Here is a 17,905-nt window from a genome sequence, read left to right as displayed (position 1 = left end):
TCTGTTTATGTAGCACACACATAACGCAGTGCTTACACACACAACACATCACCGCCCTGTACTGTACACTGTACACCGTATTCTGTGGATGGTTTATTTATTGTGTCTTTGTATCTCTGCTGATATCCATTGTTACTTTATATTTTTTCTTTGTGTTTTGTGATAAGACTACATGGAACCTCCCCTGACTTGGCTTTCTTCTTTAGTTTTATGGTTTGAGTGTGTAATGACTTGATGGTGGGTCTTTGTACGTAGGTCTGAGTGTACACAATGTACATAACTGTTTGTTAAACGTGTGACTTCTGTGTCGGACGCCAGGAAGACCAGCTGACATCACGGCGTTACCTGACATCACGGCATTAGCTGACATCACGGTGTTAGCTGACATCGTGGCGTTACCTGACATCACGGCGTTAGCTGACATCACGGTGTTAGCTGACATCGTGGTGTTAACTGACATCATGGTGGATTTTGTACGTAGGTCTGAGTGTACACGATGTACATAACTGTTAGTTAAACGTGTGACTTCTGTGTCGGACGCCAGGAAGACCAGCTGATATCACGGCGTTAGGTGACATCACGGTATTAGCTGACATCACGGCGTTAGCTGACATAACAGTGTTAGCTGACATCATGGCGATAGCTGACATCACGATATTAGCTGACATCACTGCATTAGCTGACATCACGGTGTTGGCTGACATCATGGCGTTAGCTGACATCACAGCATTAGCTGACATCACAGTGTTAGCTGACATCATGGCGTTAGCTGACATCACGATATTAGCTGACATCACTGCATTAGCTGACATCACGGCGTTCGCTGTCATCATGGTGTCAGCTGACATCATGGTGTTAGCTGACATCACAGTGTTAGCTGACATCATGACGTTAGCTGACATCATGGCGTTAGCTGACATCACGGTGATTCGCTGACATCACGGCGTTCGCTGACATCACAGCGTTAGCTGACATCACAGTGTTAGCTGACATCATGGCGTTAGCTGACATCACGATATTAGCTGACATCATTGCATTAGCTGACATCACTGCATTAGCTGACATCACGGCGTTAGCTGACATCACGGCGTTCGCTGTCATCATGGTGTCAGCTGACATCATGGCGTTAGCTGACATCACTGCATTAGCTGACATCATGGCGTTAGCTGACATCACAGCGTTCGCTGTCATCATGGTGTCAGCTGACATCATGGTGTTAGCTGACATCACGGCGTTCACTGACGGGGAGCCTGACAAACTAAATCACAGTGACACGTTTGGTCAGTTTACATCCACCCTGTTGTGTAGTTGGTTCAGTATCAGACATCAACACACGAAGCAGAGAAACAGGGGAGCGTGTACTTTACTTAGCACTTTTTTCATAGACACGTTTTACTTCTTCTACTCCTTCTACACATGTGTAATTCACAGTACCTGGAACATATAAACCATAGTAGTGCCACCTAGCGGTCTCCAACGTAATAGCATTAACAGAACACAATGCATCACTATGTATGTATATGGACACAACATCTTCCCCTTTTGAACAAAGAATACTTCTAGTACCTTAGATTAGAACTGACAGTATTACACTGAAAAATCTATGTAATCCAATAACATCATTCACTTTTTACATTTTCCTTTTCCCTCCTCACATTAGTCAGCAGTATTTTTTTTTCACTTTCCCATGACAAAGCCTTTGGTCCAGCTAGGTGGATTTCTAATCCTGGTAAACCTGAGCTGGTTATCAGAGTTAGAGTAAGGTGGTTTATCTATCAGTCTCTGGTTTAGTACAGTCCATTGCTCTGTCAGAGTCAGTATCTGGGATCAACTCTGGCAGTGCAGATAAGTGTGAGGCGTTCCAGATCAGATCATGGCAGATCAGGAAGAATGGCTGTAAGTCAGGCTCAGTTGCTTTCTTTGGCGAGGGCCAGCCCTTCCGTATCTGTGCATGGAGCTTTGTGAGCACTGGGCAAGCACAGCACTCAGACTGGAAGTCATCCACAGACACAGCGCTCCGATCAGTGAGAATGGTTGCAACGGATTCCACATTCTCTGCACATGCAGTGTCTATCTCGGGAAGTGGGAGTCTAGATAGACAGTCAGCGACATAGTTCAAAGATCCAGTTCTGTATTCAACATCATAGTCAAACTCCATCAGGCGAGCAGACCATCTGGCTATCCGGAGACCAGCGCGGTTATTGCTTTTGGTAGTCAGGAGTGTTGTAAGTGCTTGATGATCGGTGCGTAACAGGAATTTCCTTCCCCGGAGCCATGTACGCCATTTCTCAGCAGACCAGACGCAGGCTAGCACTTCCTTCTCGACGATGGAATATTTTCTCTCAGCGTCCGACAGACTGCGAGATGCAAAAGCAACAGTCTGTTCCTCACCAGTATTGTCCAGCTGAGTCAAGACGGCACCTAGCCCGTAGTTTGAAGCGTCTGTAGAGACTATGGTAGGCTTGTTGGGGTTGAACAGCGCTAGAGCAGGGCTATTCACGATCATCTTCTTGACTAGGTCAAATGCTGCTTGAGCTGCATCATTCCACTGGAATGAACTGTCCTTTCGCAGCAGAGCTCTCATAGGTTCAACAACAGTTGCGTAATTGAGCACAAACTTGCTGTACTATACACTCAGACCAAGAAATGAGTGCAGGGTTGCAGGATCAGTAGGGGACGGGCATTCAGGTTAGCAGTGACATGAGAGTCATCTGGCTGCAGACCTTCTGTACTGATCTTTTGGCCAAGAAAGCTCAGAGTAGTTTGATGGAGCTGACATTTGTCAACGCTGAGTTTCAGTCCCGCTTCACTGATTTTATGCAGCACAGCACGGAGATTGGCCTCATGTTCAGCTTCTGAGGATCCGTAGATGATTACATTATCGAGGTAACATTGCACCCCTTTGAGGCCACTGAGGATCATTGCCATCATCTTCTGAAATGTAGCAGGGAAAGAATCAGTCCATAAGGAACTCTGCAGTATTGGTACAGGCCTTCATGCGTAATGAAAGCGGTGAGCCCTCTGCCCTCTTCATGCAGCTTCAGTTGATGGTATGCAGATTTGAGATCCAGGGTAGAGAACATGACAGATCCATGCAGCTCAGACAGTATGTCCTCAATCAATGGTAAGGGATGGCTGTCAACGACTACTGCTTTGTTAGGTTCCTCAAATCAATGCACATGCGTATGCCACCTGTCTTCTTCTTGGTGACTACAATTGGGGATACCCATTCAGATGCATCAACTTTCTCAATAATCCCATTTTCCTCCAGGTTCTTGAGTTCATCGGAAACGGCATCACGGACTGAAAGTGGTAAGCGTCGAAGCGTTTGTTGTATCGGCTTCACTTCTGGTCGTACCTTCACTTTGTGTACAAACTCCTTTGCACATGCAAACGCAGCTGAAGTCTCACTTTTCTGTTTGCTGGTAGTGGGCGGAGCTTCGGTTTGGTGGAGTGGCGCACAGACATTGGCGGTCTCATGTATTAACTGTCCTCCTTTGATCTGTAGCAGAGAGCAGTCACCAGGTCCATACCTAGTATAGGTGTCCCTGTTTTCACTATGTAAAAGTCTATGGAGGCACTCTTGTCATAGTAAGTAATGTCGGCTTTAAGACATCCTAGCACATTCAACTTTTCTCTGGAATATGTAACAAGCTGCATTCTAGGTTCACTTAGCTTACTTGAGCCAAAATATTCACTGTAAACATTCTCAGGCAGTATAGAAACACCAGACCCTGTATCAATCAACAAGTAATTCAACAGTGCATGCCTGTGCAGTAGTAGGTGCAGTAATAGTAGCAGTACACATCAGCTTAGCAGCTGTTTCAGTAGTAGAACTAACCGTTAAGACAGTAATGTCAGGCACAGTCACTTCATTAACAGACTTTTGGGAGGATTTGCACACTCTAGAAAAATGTCCCAGCTTACCACATGTTTTACATTTGCAGTCCTTCGCAGGGCAGGATTTATCGTTAGCTAGGTGGTCAGCTGAATCACAACGACAGCATGTGTGGCTTGCATCCGGTTTCTGAACGGTCTTGGACTTTGGTTTGCGCCTTCTTTTGCACTTGAACGGCGGCGACGTGCTTTGTGTCACCGTCAGCAATGACTTCTGCATCAGCTATGGCAGCTTCAGTACGCCCAGCTACTTCCAAAGCTCTATCAAGTGCCAGGTCCTCCTCCATTAACAGTCTCTCACATTATATACCAGGATCATTTGTCTTCTCTACGATCTGATCATGCAGCATTCCACTTTCCATATTGCCAAACTTACATCTTTTCACCACGAGCTCGCGCAGCGCTGCCACATAGTGATCCGTTGACTCACCCACAGCTTGAGCTCGTTGCCTAAAGCGGTACCTCTCGGCGACAGCGTTCAGTTTGGGGGTGAACTACGCCCCCAAAGCCTGCACAGAGCCCTCGTAGGTACCAGCCGTGAGCGGCAAGGGGCTGTAGGTTCTCTGCCCCCCTGTTCCTAAGCAGAGAACTACTAGCAAGGCTCTCGGTCTCTCGGGGCAGGGGAGGTTTTCGGTTCACCTCAGGGGCAGTCCAGGAGCACGGCAGGAGGTTGCAAGGGGAGCAAAGCCATCTCTTCGTCACTACCACCCTCGTCGCCACTTCCTTGTGTAGTTGGTTCAGTATCAGACACCAGCACACGACGCAGAGGAACGGGGGAGCGTGCAGTACTTTACTCAGCACTGTTTTCATTGACACGTTTTACTTCTTCTACTCCTTCTACACACGCGTAACGCAGAGTACCTGGAACACATAAACCATAGCAGTGCCCCCTAGCGGTCTCCAACGTAAATAGCATTAACAGAACACTGCATCGCTATGCGTGTACTATATGGACACAAACACACCCTCAAAACAAAACTATTTTCAGATAAAACATTTCACGTCTCACCGTGTGAGACAGTTCAGGTCGCAGAGTCTCGTTACCGTTACGTCAGACAAACTGTGTGGGACCAGAAGTAAAGCCCATAAGACATGTGTGCTGCTACTCTGTGTTGGAGACAACATCTCATGTTCAGCTTGAGTTTGCTCTGGGAGGTCTGTCTTTTACAACACACGTGACTAAAGACAGACGACGGACGTGACTGCTAACGTGGACAGAGCTTCACAGGAATGGTGGTACTTCACTTTATGAAGCCCTCAGTTTTTCCTGATGATGGGGACGGACAGCGAAGACAGACTCAACGGCTGATTGTGACCGTGTTACAAGAACATCCGTGTCAAATATGACCCTGTTAATGACCAGGACAGACAGAGACAGACAGAGAGAGAGAGAGAAACAGAGAGGGGGGCAAAGACAGGTAGAGAGGGTGGGGGGACAGAGAGAGAGAGAGAGAGAGAGAGAGAGAGGAGAGAGAGAGAGAGAGAGAGAAACAGAGAGAGAGAGAGAGAGAGAGAGAGAGAGAGAGAGAGAGAGAGAGAGAGAGAGAGAGAGAGAGAAACAGAGAGGGGGGACAGACAGAGACAGGGGGACAGAGAAAGAGAGAGTGCAAGAGGGGGAAAGAAGGGGGGCAGAGAGAGGAGAGAGAGAGTGGGGACAGAGAAAGACAGACAGACAGAGAGGGGGAACAGAAAGAAGAGAGAGGGGGACAGAGACAGGTAGAGAGGGTGGGGGGACAGAGAGAGAGAGAGAGAGAGAGAGAGAGAGAGAGAGAGAGAGAGAGGGGGGGGGGGGACAGACAGAGACGGGGGGGCAGAATGAAAGAGAGAGGGGGACAAAGACAGGTAGAGAGGGTGGGGGGACAGAGCGAGAGAGAGTGAGAGAGAGAGAGAGCGAGAGGAGAGAGAGAAACAGAGAGGGGGGGACAGACAGAGACTGGGGGGACAGAATGAAAGAGAGTGGGGGACAAAGACAGGTAGAGGAGGGTGGGGGGACAGAGCGAGAGAGAGTGAGAGAGAGAGAGAGCGAGAGAGAGAGAGAAACAGAGAGGGGGGGACAGACAGAGACTGGGGGGACAGAGGAAAGAGAGAGTGCAAGAGGGGGAAAGAAGGGGGCCGAGAGAGAGAGAGAGAGAGAGAGAGAGAGAGAGGAGAGAGAGAGAGAGAGAGAGGGGGACAGAGAAGACAGACAGACAGAGAGGGGGGAACAGAAAGAAAGAGAGGGGGGGACAGAGACAGGTAGAGAGGGTGGGGGGGACAGAGAGAGAGAGAGAGAGAGAGAGAAACAGAGGAGGGGGGACAGACAGAGACAGGGGGGACAGAGAAAGAGAGAGTGCAAGAGGGGAAAGAAGGGGGCAGAGAGAGAGAGAGAGAGAGAGAGAAGAGAGAGAGAGAGAGAGAGAGAGAGAGAGAGAGAGAGAGAGAGAGAGAGAGAGAGAGAGAGAGAAACAGAGAGGGGGGACAGACAGAGACAGGGGGGACAGAGAAAGAGAGAGTGCAAGAGGGGGAAAGAAGGGGGCAGAGAGAGAGAGACAGACAGACAGACAGAGAGGGGGGGAACAGAAAGAAAGAGAGGGGGGGACAGAGACAGGTAGAGAGGGTGGGGGGGCAGAGAGAGAGAGAGAGAGAGAGGAGAGAGAGAGAGAAACAGAGAGGGGGGACAGACAGAGACAGGGGGGACAGAGAAAGAGAGAGTGCAAGAGGGGGAAAGAAGGGGGCAGACGAGAGAGAGACAGACAGACAGACAGAGAGGGGGGAACAGAAAGAAGAGAGGGGGGACAGAGACAGGTAGAGAGGGTGGGGGGGGCAGAGAGAGAGAGAGAGAGAATGGGCTGTCTGTCACACTTGGCCGGGCCCCTGAGACGGTCCCTGGGAGACCCCTCCACCTCCAGCTGTCTGTCACCACAAAGTTAATGTTGTCAATCACACTCACACAGACACACAGACACACACACACACAACGTGAGCATGGACAACACAACATAGATATCTCATATAAAAGATGTTCAGTGGAAAGCTTAACAATGTGGTAAGAGATTTAGCGATCAAACTGTCTGTCCTTCTGTCTGTCATTCAGATTGTCTGTCTCTCAACCAGTGTGTCTTTCAGCCTGTCTGCCCGCTTCACCTTCGTCATTCCTCCTCGACCGGGTGACAGACAGACAACAGAGAACAACATCACTCCTCCTCTTCTTCCGACGGTCTTATTTTTCTATTCTCTCTCCTGCCAGTAGGTGTCCTCGCTCCCCCCACTGAGCCAATCAGACGAGTGTCAATGTGAACCCGTTCTCTGTCTGTCCCCCACTGGCAGCAGATAGGCCGGCACGCTGCGCTGCAGCCGACACACACACACCGACACACACACCGACACACACAAACACCGACACACACACACACCGACACACACACACTGAGGCAGAGGAGCTGGCTGTGACAACAAATGGGTTTTTAGATGACGTAGTCTCGTTATCTAAGTGATGAACTCTTTTTTTCTTTTTGTTGTCCTTGTTTTGTTTTTTCTTCCTTTGTGAACTTGTGAGAGTGTCAACAGCCGGTTGGCACACAGGGCAGCCAGGTATCAGCCCAATCCACTCACACATACTCTGCTTAGAACAAACCGCAATGATTACGCTTGAAATACGTCACTGCTGCTGGGGGGAGGGGGCATCCGGCGTCCGGCGTCCGGCGTCCGGCTAGTGTAGCGGTCTGTTCTGTTGCCTACCAACACGGGGGTCACTGGTTCGAATCCCCGTGTTACCACCAGCTTGGTCGAGCATCCCTACAGACACAATTGGCCATGTGTGGGTAGCAAGCCGGATGTGGGTATGTGTCCTGGTCGCTGCACTAGCGCCTCCTCTGGTTGGTCGGAGCACCTGCTCGTGGGGGGGGACTGGGGAGAACAGCGTGATCCTCCCACGTGCTACACCCCCCTGGTGAAACTCCTCACTGTCAGGTGAAAAGAAGCGGCTAGTGACTCCACGTGTATGGGAGTCTGCAGCCTCCACCGGATCAGGAGAAGGGGCGGAGCAGTGACCGGGACGGCTCAGAAGAGGGGGGTAATTGGCCGGGTATAATTGGGGAGGAAAAAAAAAGGGGGGGGATATTTCACTGCTATAGAAAAGGACCACAAAATGTGTTTACGTTGCAGGAGAGGTCAAAGTTCAATGCCAGCAGCATCACAGCTAAACAGAGTTATGTAGCGCCTCCCATGAAGCCAAATAGTCCCTGAGTAGATTCTCTTCTATTGCATCATGGGTGGGGAAAAGGTTCCCTGGCCAGAGCAAACCGAAGACCGGGGGTGTCAGAGACAAACACTTCTGCCATCTCTCCACATCCTCATTAGACGGCTCGTCATTCCCAAGATCACACACTGCTAATTAAGCAGCTAATCAACTAATTCCAGTGAGCAGAGGGGGAGGAGGGGCTGAATTAGCTGAAGGTGTAAACGGGTGAGAAAGGCGGAGGTGAGGCTGGTGTTAAGCCATCATTCATGGTGTTTTTGTTTTGTTTTGTTGCATTTTGACAGTAAAGTTGCAGAGCCGACAGAGCAACTCAGAGGAAAATACTTTTTTTAATTATTTTTTTTGTTTGTTTTCTTACACACACACACACACACACACACACACACACACACACACACACACACACACACACACATATATATATAAATCTCTCACCCTTTTTTGGGTGGTTTGTGTCTTCCTCCAGCTCGGGTCCTCTACCAGAGGCCTGGGAGTTTGAGGGTTCTGCACAGTATCTCAGCTGTTCCTAGGACCGAGCTCTTCTGGACAGAGACCTCAGATGGTGTTCCTGGAATCTGCTGGAGACACTCTCCCAGTTTAGGGGTCACGGCCCCTAGTGCTCCTATTACCACTGGGGCTGCTGTGGATTTCACCTTCCACATCTGATCTAGTTCTTCCCTCAGTCCTTGGTATGTCTCTAGCTTCTCGTGCTCTTTCTTCCTGATGTTGCCGTCACTCAGGATTGCTACATCGATCACTACTGCTGTCTTCTGTTCCTTGTCGGCCACCACAGTGTCTGGTTGGTTAGCCAGCACCTGCTTGTCATTCTGGAACTTGAAGTCCCACAGGATCTTAGCTCTGCCATTCTCAACCACCTTTGGCAGTGTCTCCAATTTGGACTTGGGGACTTCCAGTCTGTTTTCAGTACAGATACTCCTGTACACTATCACAGCCACTTGGTTATGGCTTTCAGTGTAGGCTTTCCTAGCTAGCAATTTACACCCGGCTAGTAAGTGCTGGACTGTCTCAGGGGCGTCTTTGCACAGCCTGCATCTTGGGTCTTGTCTGGTGTGGTAGACCCCTGCCTCAAACCATCCGGTCCTGAGTGCCTGTTCTTGTGCTGCTATGATCAGAGCCTCTGTGCAATCCTTCAGTCCAGCCTTTTCTAGCCACTGGTAGGATTTCTCAACATCAGCTACATCTTCTATCTGTCCATGGTGAGGCCCATGGAGGGGCTTGCTCTTCCATGATACCCCCTCTACTTCTTCCTCCGCACCCTGTCTTCTGCTGCCTGAGGTACTCACGCAGTAGTTCATCCTGGGGGGCGGGGGGGGGCTTCTTTTTAATGTACTCATAGATGTTCCTTGTTTCATCCTGGATTGTGGCCCTGACACTCACTGACCCTCAACCCCCATCTTTTCACTTATCACACAGTCTCAGGCTGCTGATCTTTGGGTGGAACCGTCCATCCATTGTAAAGGCTTTCCATGCCTGATATCTGTGGCGTTTAGCTCCTCCTTTGGCCAGCTTATTATTCCAGCTAGGTATCTGATAACTGGCAGGACATATGTGTTGATGGCTTGGATCTTCCCATTGAGCTGGCTCCTCGGGACCTGCCTCACTCCCTGTAGGTATTTGGCTATAGCTGACCTCCTTGCTGCCTCCTCGTGGTTTCCATTTGCCGGTGGAATACCCAGGTACTTGAAACTGTCCTGTATGTCTGTTATCCTGCCATCTAGTAATTCAACCCCTTCAGTGCTCACCACCTTTCCTCTTTTTTGTCACGATTCGACCAAACTTGTCCAGTCCAAACAACATCCCGATGTTGTCACTGTAGATCCTGGTGAGGTGGATCAGTGAGTCAATGTCTTACTCATTCCTGGAACATAGGTTGATGTCATCCATGTATGGGTGGTGGCTGATGGTAACTCCACTTCTGAACCTGATTCCATATTCACTCTGTGATTTTTCTGACTGAGGGGGGTTCAGGCCTATACAGAACAGCAGGAGGGATAGTGCATCACCTTGGTTTATGCCACATCTGATGGTTACCTGTGTGTTTGTCTTTGAGTTGGCCTCTAGAGTTGTTTTCCACTGCCGCATTGAGTTCTTGATGAAATGTAACCGGGGCAACCTGATGAGAGATGGGCTCCTGGAACATTGCCTTAAAAATTGGTAAAAAGGTGGCGTTAGATGAGATGAAGGTCTCAGAACGAAGATATGAATGTTTAGCTAGGGATAGCATTAATACCTATAGTATTTATTGGGCATCGGGGTGGCATAGCGGTCTATTCTGTTGAGGATCGTTGGTTCAAATCCCTGTGCTGCCACCGGCTTGGTTGGGTGTCCCTGCGGACACAGTAGGTCTTGTCTGCAGGTGGGAAGCTGGACGTAGGTATGTGTCCTGGTTGCTGTAATAGCGCCTCCTCTGGTTGGTCGGAGCGCCTGTTCGGAGGGGGGGTAGCGTGATCCTCCCACGCGCTACATCCCCCTGGTGAAACTCCTCACTGTCAGGTGAAAAGAAGCAGCTGGCGACTCCACATGTATGGGAGGAGGCATGTGATAGTCTGCAGCCCTCCCTGGATCGGCAGAGGGGGTGGAGCAGCGACCGGGACGGCTCGGAGGAGTGGGGTATTTGGCCGGATACAATTAGGGTGAAAAAGGGGGGGAAATCCAAAAAAAACCTATAGTATTTATTAAATAAAATCAGATGGTTGCTTGTTCCGAGAGCGTCTCTGTGATAACCTTCACACAAGTGTCAGCAAAAGTTAGCTAATATGGCTAATGCCAATGTGATGCCTGCCAGACCTTTTGCTGACCTACTATCTATTCAAATCCAGCTCGGGGTTGTAGGAACAGTGTTAGCATGCTAATTTACACACCCTGCCCTGTCTCGTCTTTATGCTCACAGCTGGCTTTCACTGGGCAAAACGTCTCACCGGGGGGGTGGGGGGGGGACACCGAGCAGGGGAGACGTGCGTTTCTGCCTCTCTGTTGTTTTGTGACAAATTTCCTTTATAAATAGCTTTTCAACAACATTTCTGGACACTGGGCGACTTACTTTTGTTCATTAACTGGTTTGGATTACTTTTTTGTACTTTCAATCGGCAATGTCTTCCGTTAAACAGAAAGTTGGTTCCACGCGTACAGGCCACAGCAAAACCTCTCACTCAGCTGAACCACCACCACCTCCGGATGTAGCTGCTGATGTGGCCAACACGGCTGGTCTACGGGCCGTACAGTCCATGCTGGACGCATTGAAGGAGGACGTATGTGGTAGAATTGACTCTTTGGCGACAAACTTAAGAGCTGAAATTCAGTCGGTAGGCATGGAGTTGAAGAGTGCTGCTGAACCATTGCTGCAGCAAATAAACGACCACGGGCAAACTATCCACGAGCTGGAGCGTGCATCGAGCGACCACCAGCTCTCCTCACTCGAACCCACTGCTAATGGGCTCAAGGCACAAGTGAAATCACTGACAGACAGATGTGCGGATTTGGAGGGGAGGTTGAGGAGGAACCTTCCACTGGTGGGAATCCCCGAGGGTTCGGAGGGATCGTGTCCAACGGAATTCATTGGCCGGCTCTTGAAAGACGCTTTAAGCCTGGATGAGGAGCCTCTACTCGACAGAGCTCATCGCACCCTACGGGTTAAGGGGGGGGGGGGACACCTCATCCGTTTATCATCAAGGTCCATTTCTTCCACGTCCGGAATGAAATGTTACGTCCAGCCAGTGAAATCGCCCGCGACTCCCCCTGCTCTTTCATGGCGGCAAGAGGCTCTTCTGTTCCCCTGACTCAAAGAAAAGAGCTGCGTTTGGAGGAGTGAAACGCGAGCTGCGGACCTGTCCAGCTGTTAGGTTTGGCTTGATGGTTCCTGCAATTCTGAAAATCAGTCTGCCGAACGGTACCACGCATACGTTTGAAGACCCGGCCATCGCCTCGACCTTCATAAACAGCAGCCTCGAGACAGCGGTCTCTCCGACAGCCCCTGTATGATGGGAACGGCAAGTTCACAGTTTGTGTCCACTGTTTAATACAGTTCATGTAGATGCTGCACTATTTACACAGTGGTATACGTTACTGATATTTTGTCCCTGGACTCCAGAAGAGGTATGACGTCAGCTGTGTGTTAATGTGTATTAGTGTTAGTGGGTTATGGGCGCGTCCGGTTTGGGAGGACGCGTCAGCAGGGGTGGGAGGGGGAGGGGGGCGGGTATGTTTACAGTTTCTTTTGTGTGGTGTTGTTTGTATTGTTGTGTCTATAGCCTGGTCATCGCATTTTAAAATCTTTCTCAGGACATCTTTTACAGTGTTACTATTCATTTCACACCCAGCACCAGTTTATGAAGCCACCCGAGGCTTCACAGCAGTTGGGAGGGGTGGTAACATTCTCCAGCTGGGACTGTAGAGGCTTAAACCAGCCAGTTAAACGCAGTAAAGTTCTTGGGCATGGTCAACATCTGGGAGTTCATATTGCTTTCCTTCAGGAAGCCCACCCTAAATGATTGCATCAGACCAGGTCGCGGAGGAGGTGGGTCGGACAAGTGTGTCACTCCTCATTTCAGAGCAGATCTAGAGGTGTGGCAATTTTAATTCATAAGCCAATTAATTTTATTTGCTCAGATGTCTCTTCTGATCCAAATGGTAGATTTGTGTTTGTAACCGGGGACACTTTATGGGACCCCGGGGATTCTGCTTAAAATCTGTGGCCCAAACTGGGACGATAGTTGCTTTTTTAGATCAGTGTTCTCCTCAATACCCGACCTGTCCACACATCATCTTATCTTAGGGGGGGATTTCAACTGTTGGCTCAACTGACTGGTTCTTATTGTCTCCATCGTATTTGTTCTAACTTACATGTGGCCTCTTTAATGCTGCAGAAACCTCTGCAGAAGAAAATTAGAACCAGTAAGGAATAATTTTCTCAGAATATCGTGTCTGTTCACACAGGTTATCTTAATACAGCACTCTAGATGTTTCTGCGGGCCTCTGACCCTGGATAACATGAGATAAAACTGATAACGTGAACTTTATCGATTCCCAAGGAGGAAACGGGGTCACTGTAGAGGCAAAGAACAGGTGTGAGTAAGAGAACAAAGGATGAAAATAAAGATAAGGATTAGCAAAATGAGAAAATAATGTATAAGATAAAATAAAATGATCCCATCAGAGAGACAGACTGTCTCTAACATGCTAATTAAAGAGCAGTCATGGGAGAAGGCTTCATGCAGCTATCCTCGCAGCTATTGACATTTCACCATCGTCAATATGACACAGATATGACCGATTAGTTCACTGGCGGCCTCATCAATAGTTCACCTGTCAATCAAACCTGACCTTTAGCAGCACGGGGATGAATTAAAGGGGCTGCATGATAGTGTGGTTTGATTCCATCAAAAACCACTAAGGGAAAACTGTTACGATTGAGAGGATTTTACCTCAGTTCATATGTGGGCTAGTTTCGAACACAGAAACAGCGTTAGGTCCATCTTTAACTACAATAAATGGCTGTGAATTATCCTTGGTGCAGAGATGTACTGACATCAGCCTGTTTTCACAGCATCAAGCAACACACAGGATACAAGGACACAGAGGAATCTGTGTGTCAGGACACATACATGACATAGCTCCAACTCAGAGCTGTCTGGAGGTTTGTTGTTGATCATCTGAAACCACATCACGACAACTGACAGACCTGCGCATCAATACAAAACGTGGTAACCCATTACTGAGATAGTATGAGGTTACTTCTACTGCAGGGACTGGATCAAAGACATCAGTCAATAACATCAGCATTTAAACCACAGACGGAAAGACCTGTGTCAGACAGACAGGCAGACAGATAGATAGACAGAGGGGTAGACCACTGGACAGATGGATAGACAGAGGGGTAGACCACTGGACAGATGGATAGACAGAGGGGTAGACCACTGGACAGATAGATAGACAGAGGGGTAGACCACTGGACAGATGGATAGACAAGAGACTCCATACCTCTATTTTTTTCCAGATGTCAGGGTCTCCATCTTGTTGCTGGATGTCTTCCAGCAGCTGTTGGACCAGAATTGCACCTCCCCGTCCATCCACTGGGGGTGCTGTAAGCTGTAGTCCTGTCCGATCTGCCTCAAGGGCGTGGCCTAGAGAGTTCAGTCCCGCCCCCAGGCTATAGTCTATGGTCACGGAGCGACGCCCCTCGTCCTCAGACTGCAGGTCGCTCAGTGGGCCGGACTCAATGCTCTCATCCAATGAGGGTGCGATGTCACTCGAGGAGGTGGAGCTAAAGCGATTTACCAGGAAGTGGTTTCTCCTGTATGGGAACTAAAGGTGTGATGGGGGGGACAAATATGGGGGGGAAAGAAAAACAGAAAACAACAGCATGATCAAATGAACTTCAGGAAACAGGAAACTCATCTGAGCCGCTCTCCAATTAAAAGAAAAATGTCACAAAAGAGATTCTATTCTATTCTATTTGCTGTTATACATGAAAACCCAGACCCAAACAGTGAGATTTGTTTGTGTGTGTGTGTGTGTGTGTGTGTGTGCCTGACTTATCCTATTTTCATGAACACATTTCAGACTAAAGACCAGTTGATTGGGGATGGCTTGTCCCATTGGGAACTAAAGCCGTGTCCCCAGTTGGTAACAAGCTGATTTTTGGGTTAGTGGTTAAGGTCAGGGATAGGTTTGGCTTAGGGTTAGGTTAAGGGTTAAGGCGAGGCATGTAGTTCTGATGGTTAAGGTAAAGGTTAAGGGCTGGGGAATAAATGTAAGTCTATGTAATGTCCCCAAAAGCGACCCAAGTAAATGTGTGCATATGTGTGCATGTGTCTGTGATAAATACCATATTGCTTAAACCTTCTGTACCTTTAACAACAATAAGCCCGGGTTTTCAGCTAAACTAAGGCAGCTTCGTCAGGCCAAAGAGGAAGCCTACAGGTGTGGAGATAGGATCCGGTGTAATAACACCAGAAATACACTCACAAAGGAGATCAGAGTGGCAAAAAGATGCTACTCTAGAAAAGTTGAAAAACAAGTTTTCTGCCAACGACCCACCATCAGTCTGGAGAGGATTGAAAGACATTACCAACTACAGGAGACCATCCCCCCACACTGCAGGGAACCATCGACTGGCTGACGACCTACATGGGTTTTACTGCAGGTTTGAAAAGCAAACGTTCTCATCCCTCACCCTCTCCAGCCACAATGCACAACCAACTACACCCCCTGCCAGCCCCTCTCCCTCCCCACCAAACCCCCACCCACACTCAGAATCTGTGTTGAGGACATGTGCCAGCTCTTCCAGAGACAGAAGACCAGGAAGGCACCAGTCCTGGATGGTGTGTCACCCTCATGTCTTAAAGTCTGTGTTGAGCAGCTGGCCACATTTTCACACTGATCTTCAGCAGATCACTGGAGCTGTGTGAAGTCCCCCCCTGCATCAAGAGCTCCACTATCATCCCAGTCCCCAAGAAAAACCATATCACAGGATTAAATGACTACAGGCCCGTTTCCCTAACAGCTGTGGTCATGAAAGCCTTCGAGAGACTGGTGTTGACCCACCTGAAGGAAATCACAGGCCCCCTGCTCGACCCCCTGCAGTCTGCCTACTGAGCAAACAGGTCAGTGGAGGATGCAGTCAACATGGGATTGCACTACATCTTCCAACACCTCGACTCCCCAGGGACATACGCAAGGGTCCTGTTTGTGGACTTCAGCTCAGCGTTCAACACCATCGTCCCAGATATCCTCCACTCCAAACTCACCCGGCTCACTGTACCAGTCCCATCTGCCAGTGGATTAAAAACTTCCTGACAGACAAGAGGTAGTTGGTAAGGCTGGGGAAAACAACATCCAGCACCCGGACAATCAGCACTGGCGCCCCCCAGGAATGTGTGCTCTCCCCTCTATTCTTCTCTATCTACACAAATGACTGCACCTCAGGTGACCGTCTGTTAAAGTCCTGAAGTTTGCAGACGACACAACCATCATTGGCCTTACCCAGGATGGTGACGAGTCTGGATATAGTCGGGAGGTTGATCAGCTGGCCCTCTGGTGTGGCCATAACACCCTGGAGCTGAACATGCTCAAAACAGTGGAGATGACAGTGGACTTCAGGAGGAGTCCCCAAACACTGCCCCCCTTCACCTTCACCATACTCAACAGCACAGTGTCTACAGTGAAAACCTACAGATTTCTGGGTTCCACAATCTCCCAGGACCTAAGGTGGCATCCAACACAGACACAATCATCAAAAAGGCCCAGCAGAGGATGTACTTTCTCTGTCAGCTCAAGAAATTCAACCTGCCTCAGGAACTGTTGATTCAGTTCTACACTGTAATAATCCAGTCTGTCCTCTGCACATCCATCACTGGTTTGGATCGGCCACCAAACAGGACAGAGACAGGCTACGCTAGACAGTTAAGTCTGTAGAGAAAATCAATGGTGCCAACCTGCCCTCCATTCAGGACTTATACACCTCCAGATTCAGGAAACGGGCAGAAAACATCACTGTAGACCCATCACACCCTGGTTGCAACCTGTTCCAACTCCTCCCCTCTGGTAGGCGCTACAGAGCACTGTATCCCAAAACAACCAGATATAAAAAAGTTCCTTTCCGCAAGCTTTCATGCAAATGAATGCTCAGCCCTGTCAAATCAAGCCAACCATTTTGTATATACTGTACTGTACATTGTATGTATACTGGTACGCTCCGTCATGTACATCTACCTCAGGCATGTATGTAAGTAACCTGTTAACATCTATTTTAGGATCTCTGATACATTCCCTGCACCATTGCACTTTATCACCTCTTATTTCACCTGTATAAGTCAATCCTTGTGTTTATATCTGAAGATTGTTGTGTTGTAGTGTTGTTATTCTATTTTAAGTACACTGAGAGAGCCACGAAACCAGAGTCAAATTCCATGTGCAAATCTACATGGCCAATAAACATGACTCTGATGAGTCTGATGAAGGTGGATGAAGGCTGCAACACAGGCTGGTCCCAATTTGTCTTGGTTCTCCACGGCTTTTGACTCTGGCACACCTGGTGGTTACAGGCATATCAGTCGCTCTACGTAAAAAGCTGTCACACGCAGGCATCTTCCTGCAAGGATCAACCCATAAAAGTCCTGGGTCAAAGCCCTGTGGCGATCAGGAAGAGGTGACAGGGGCAGGACATTGAAGTCTGGTAGCCCCTAGCCACAACCTGGCACACAGGTGTTGGGTGTATGATCCGTTGCTAAGCCCTGGGACTGAGGTAGAGGGGCTTCTTGGCTGCTGCACCCACAACTGAGCAGCCCTATTTAGCATCAGCTCTGCTCATCTCAGTTGGGGAAGGGGCTAGAAAAGGTGCCCTAAACATAGTCTGCCTCATACCTCCTGTCTGGACCACCACATCCAGAGGAATCACCACCATGCGGTCGGAAACAGAAACTTGTATGTTTTGGAGCCTAGAAAATACGAAGCCTCATGGACAATCAATCCAGCAATCGACCTGAACAGTGTCCTGCCATCATCGCCTGAGAGCTGAGAAGATTCCGAATTGATATTGCCGCACTCTCTGAAGCCCGAATGTCCGACCAAGAGGAGAAGGGTGGTTACACTTTCTTCTGGGAAGGAAAATCAGCTGAGGAGCCGATGAGCCATGGTGTGGGCTTTGTCGTCATAAACAGCCTCATTTGCCACCTTGCTGAGCTTCCTCTGGGCAACAATGAACGCCTGATGACAATACCACTGGTGCATGTTAATAACCAAAGTGTCACTGTC

At 48.9% G+C, this 17,905-nt stretch overlaps 1 protein-coding gene across 1 annotated transcript in view; it reads right to left on the bottom strand.

Moving 5' to 3' along the window:
• akap6 (A kinase (PRKA) anchor protein 6) overlaps nt 1-17,905 on the bottom strand; it is a 385,428-nt gene that overhangs the window by 299,926 nt on the left and 67,597 nt on the right. The window contains exons 10-11 of the mRNA XM_056296282.1: nt 14,318-14,414; nt 14,132-14,260 (exon numbers count right to left, since the gene is read on the bottom strand). Of these exons, the coding sequence (XP_056152257.1) occupies nt 14,132-14,260; nt 14,318-14,414 (226 nt within the window). The remainder of the gene's footprint in view (nt 1-14,131; nt 14,261-14,317; nt 14,415-17,905) is intronic.

The sequence above is a fragment of the Lampris incognitus genome, chromosome 16 (genome assembly GCF_029633865.1).
Source record: "Lampris incognitus isolate fLamInc1 chromosome 16, fLamInc1.hap2, whole genome shotgun sequence".
Lineage (NCBI taxonomy): Eukaryota > Metazoa > Chordata > Actinopteri > Lampriformes > Lampridae > Lampris > Lampris incognitus.
The sequence above is the reverse complement of the archived record's forward strand: the minus strand, read 5'-3'. Positions and strand labels throughout refer to the sequence as shown.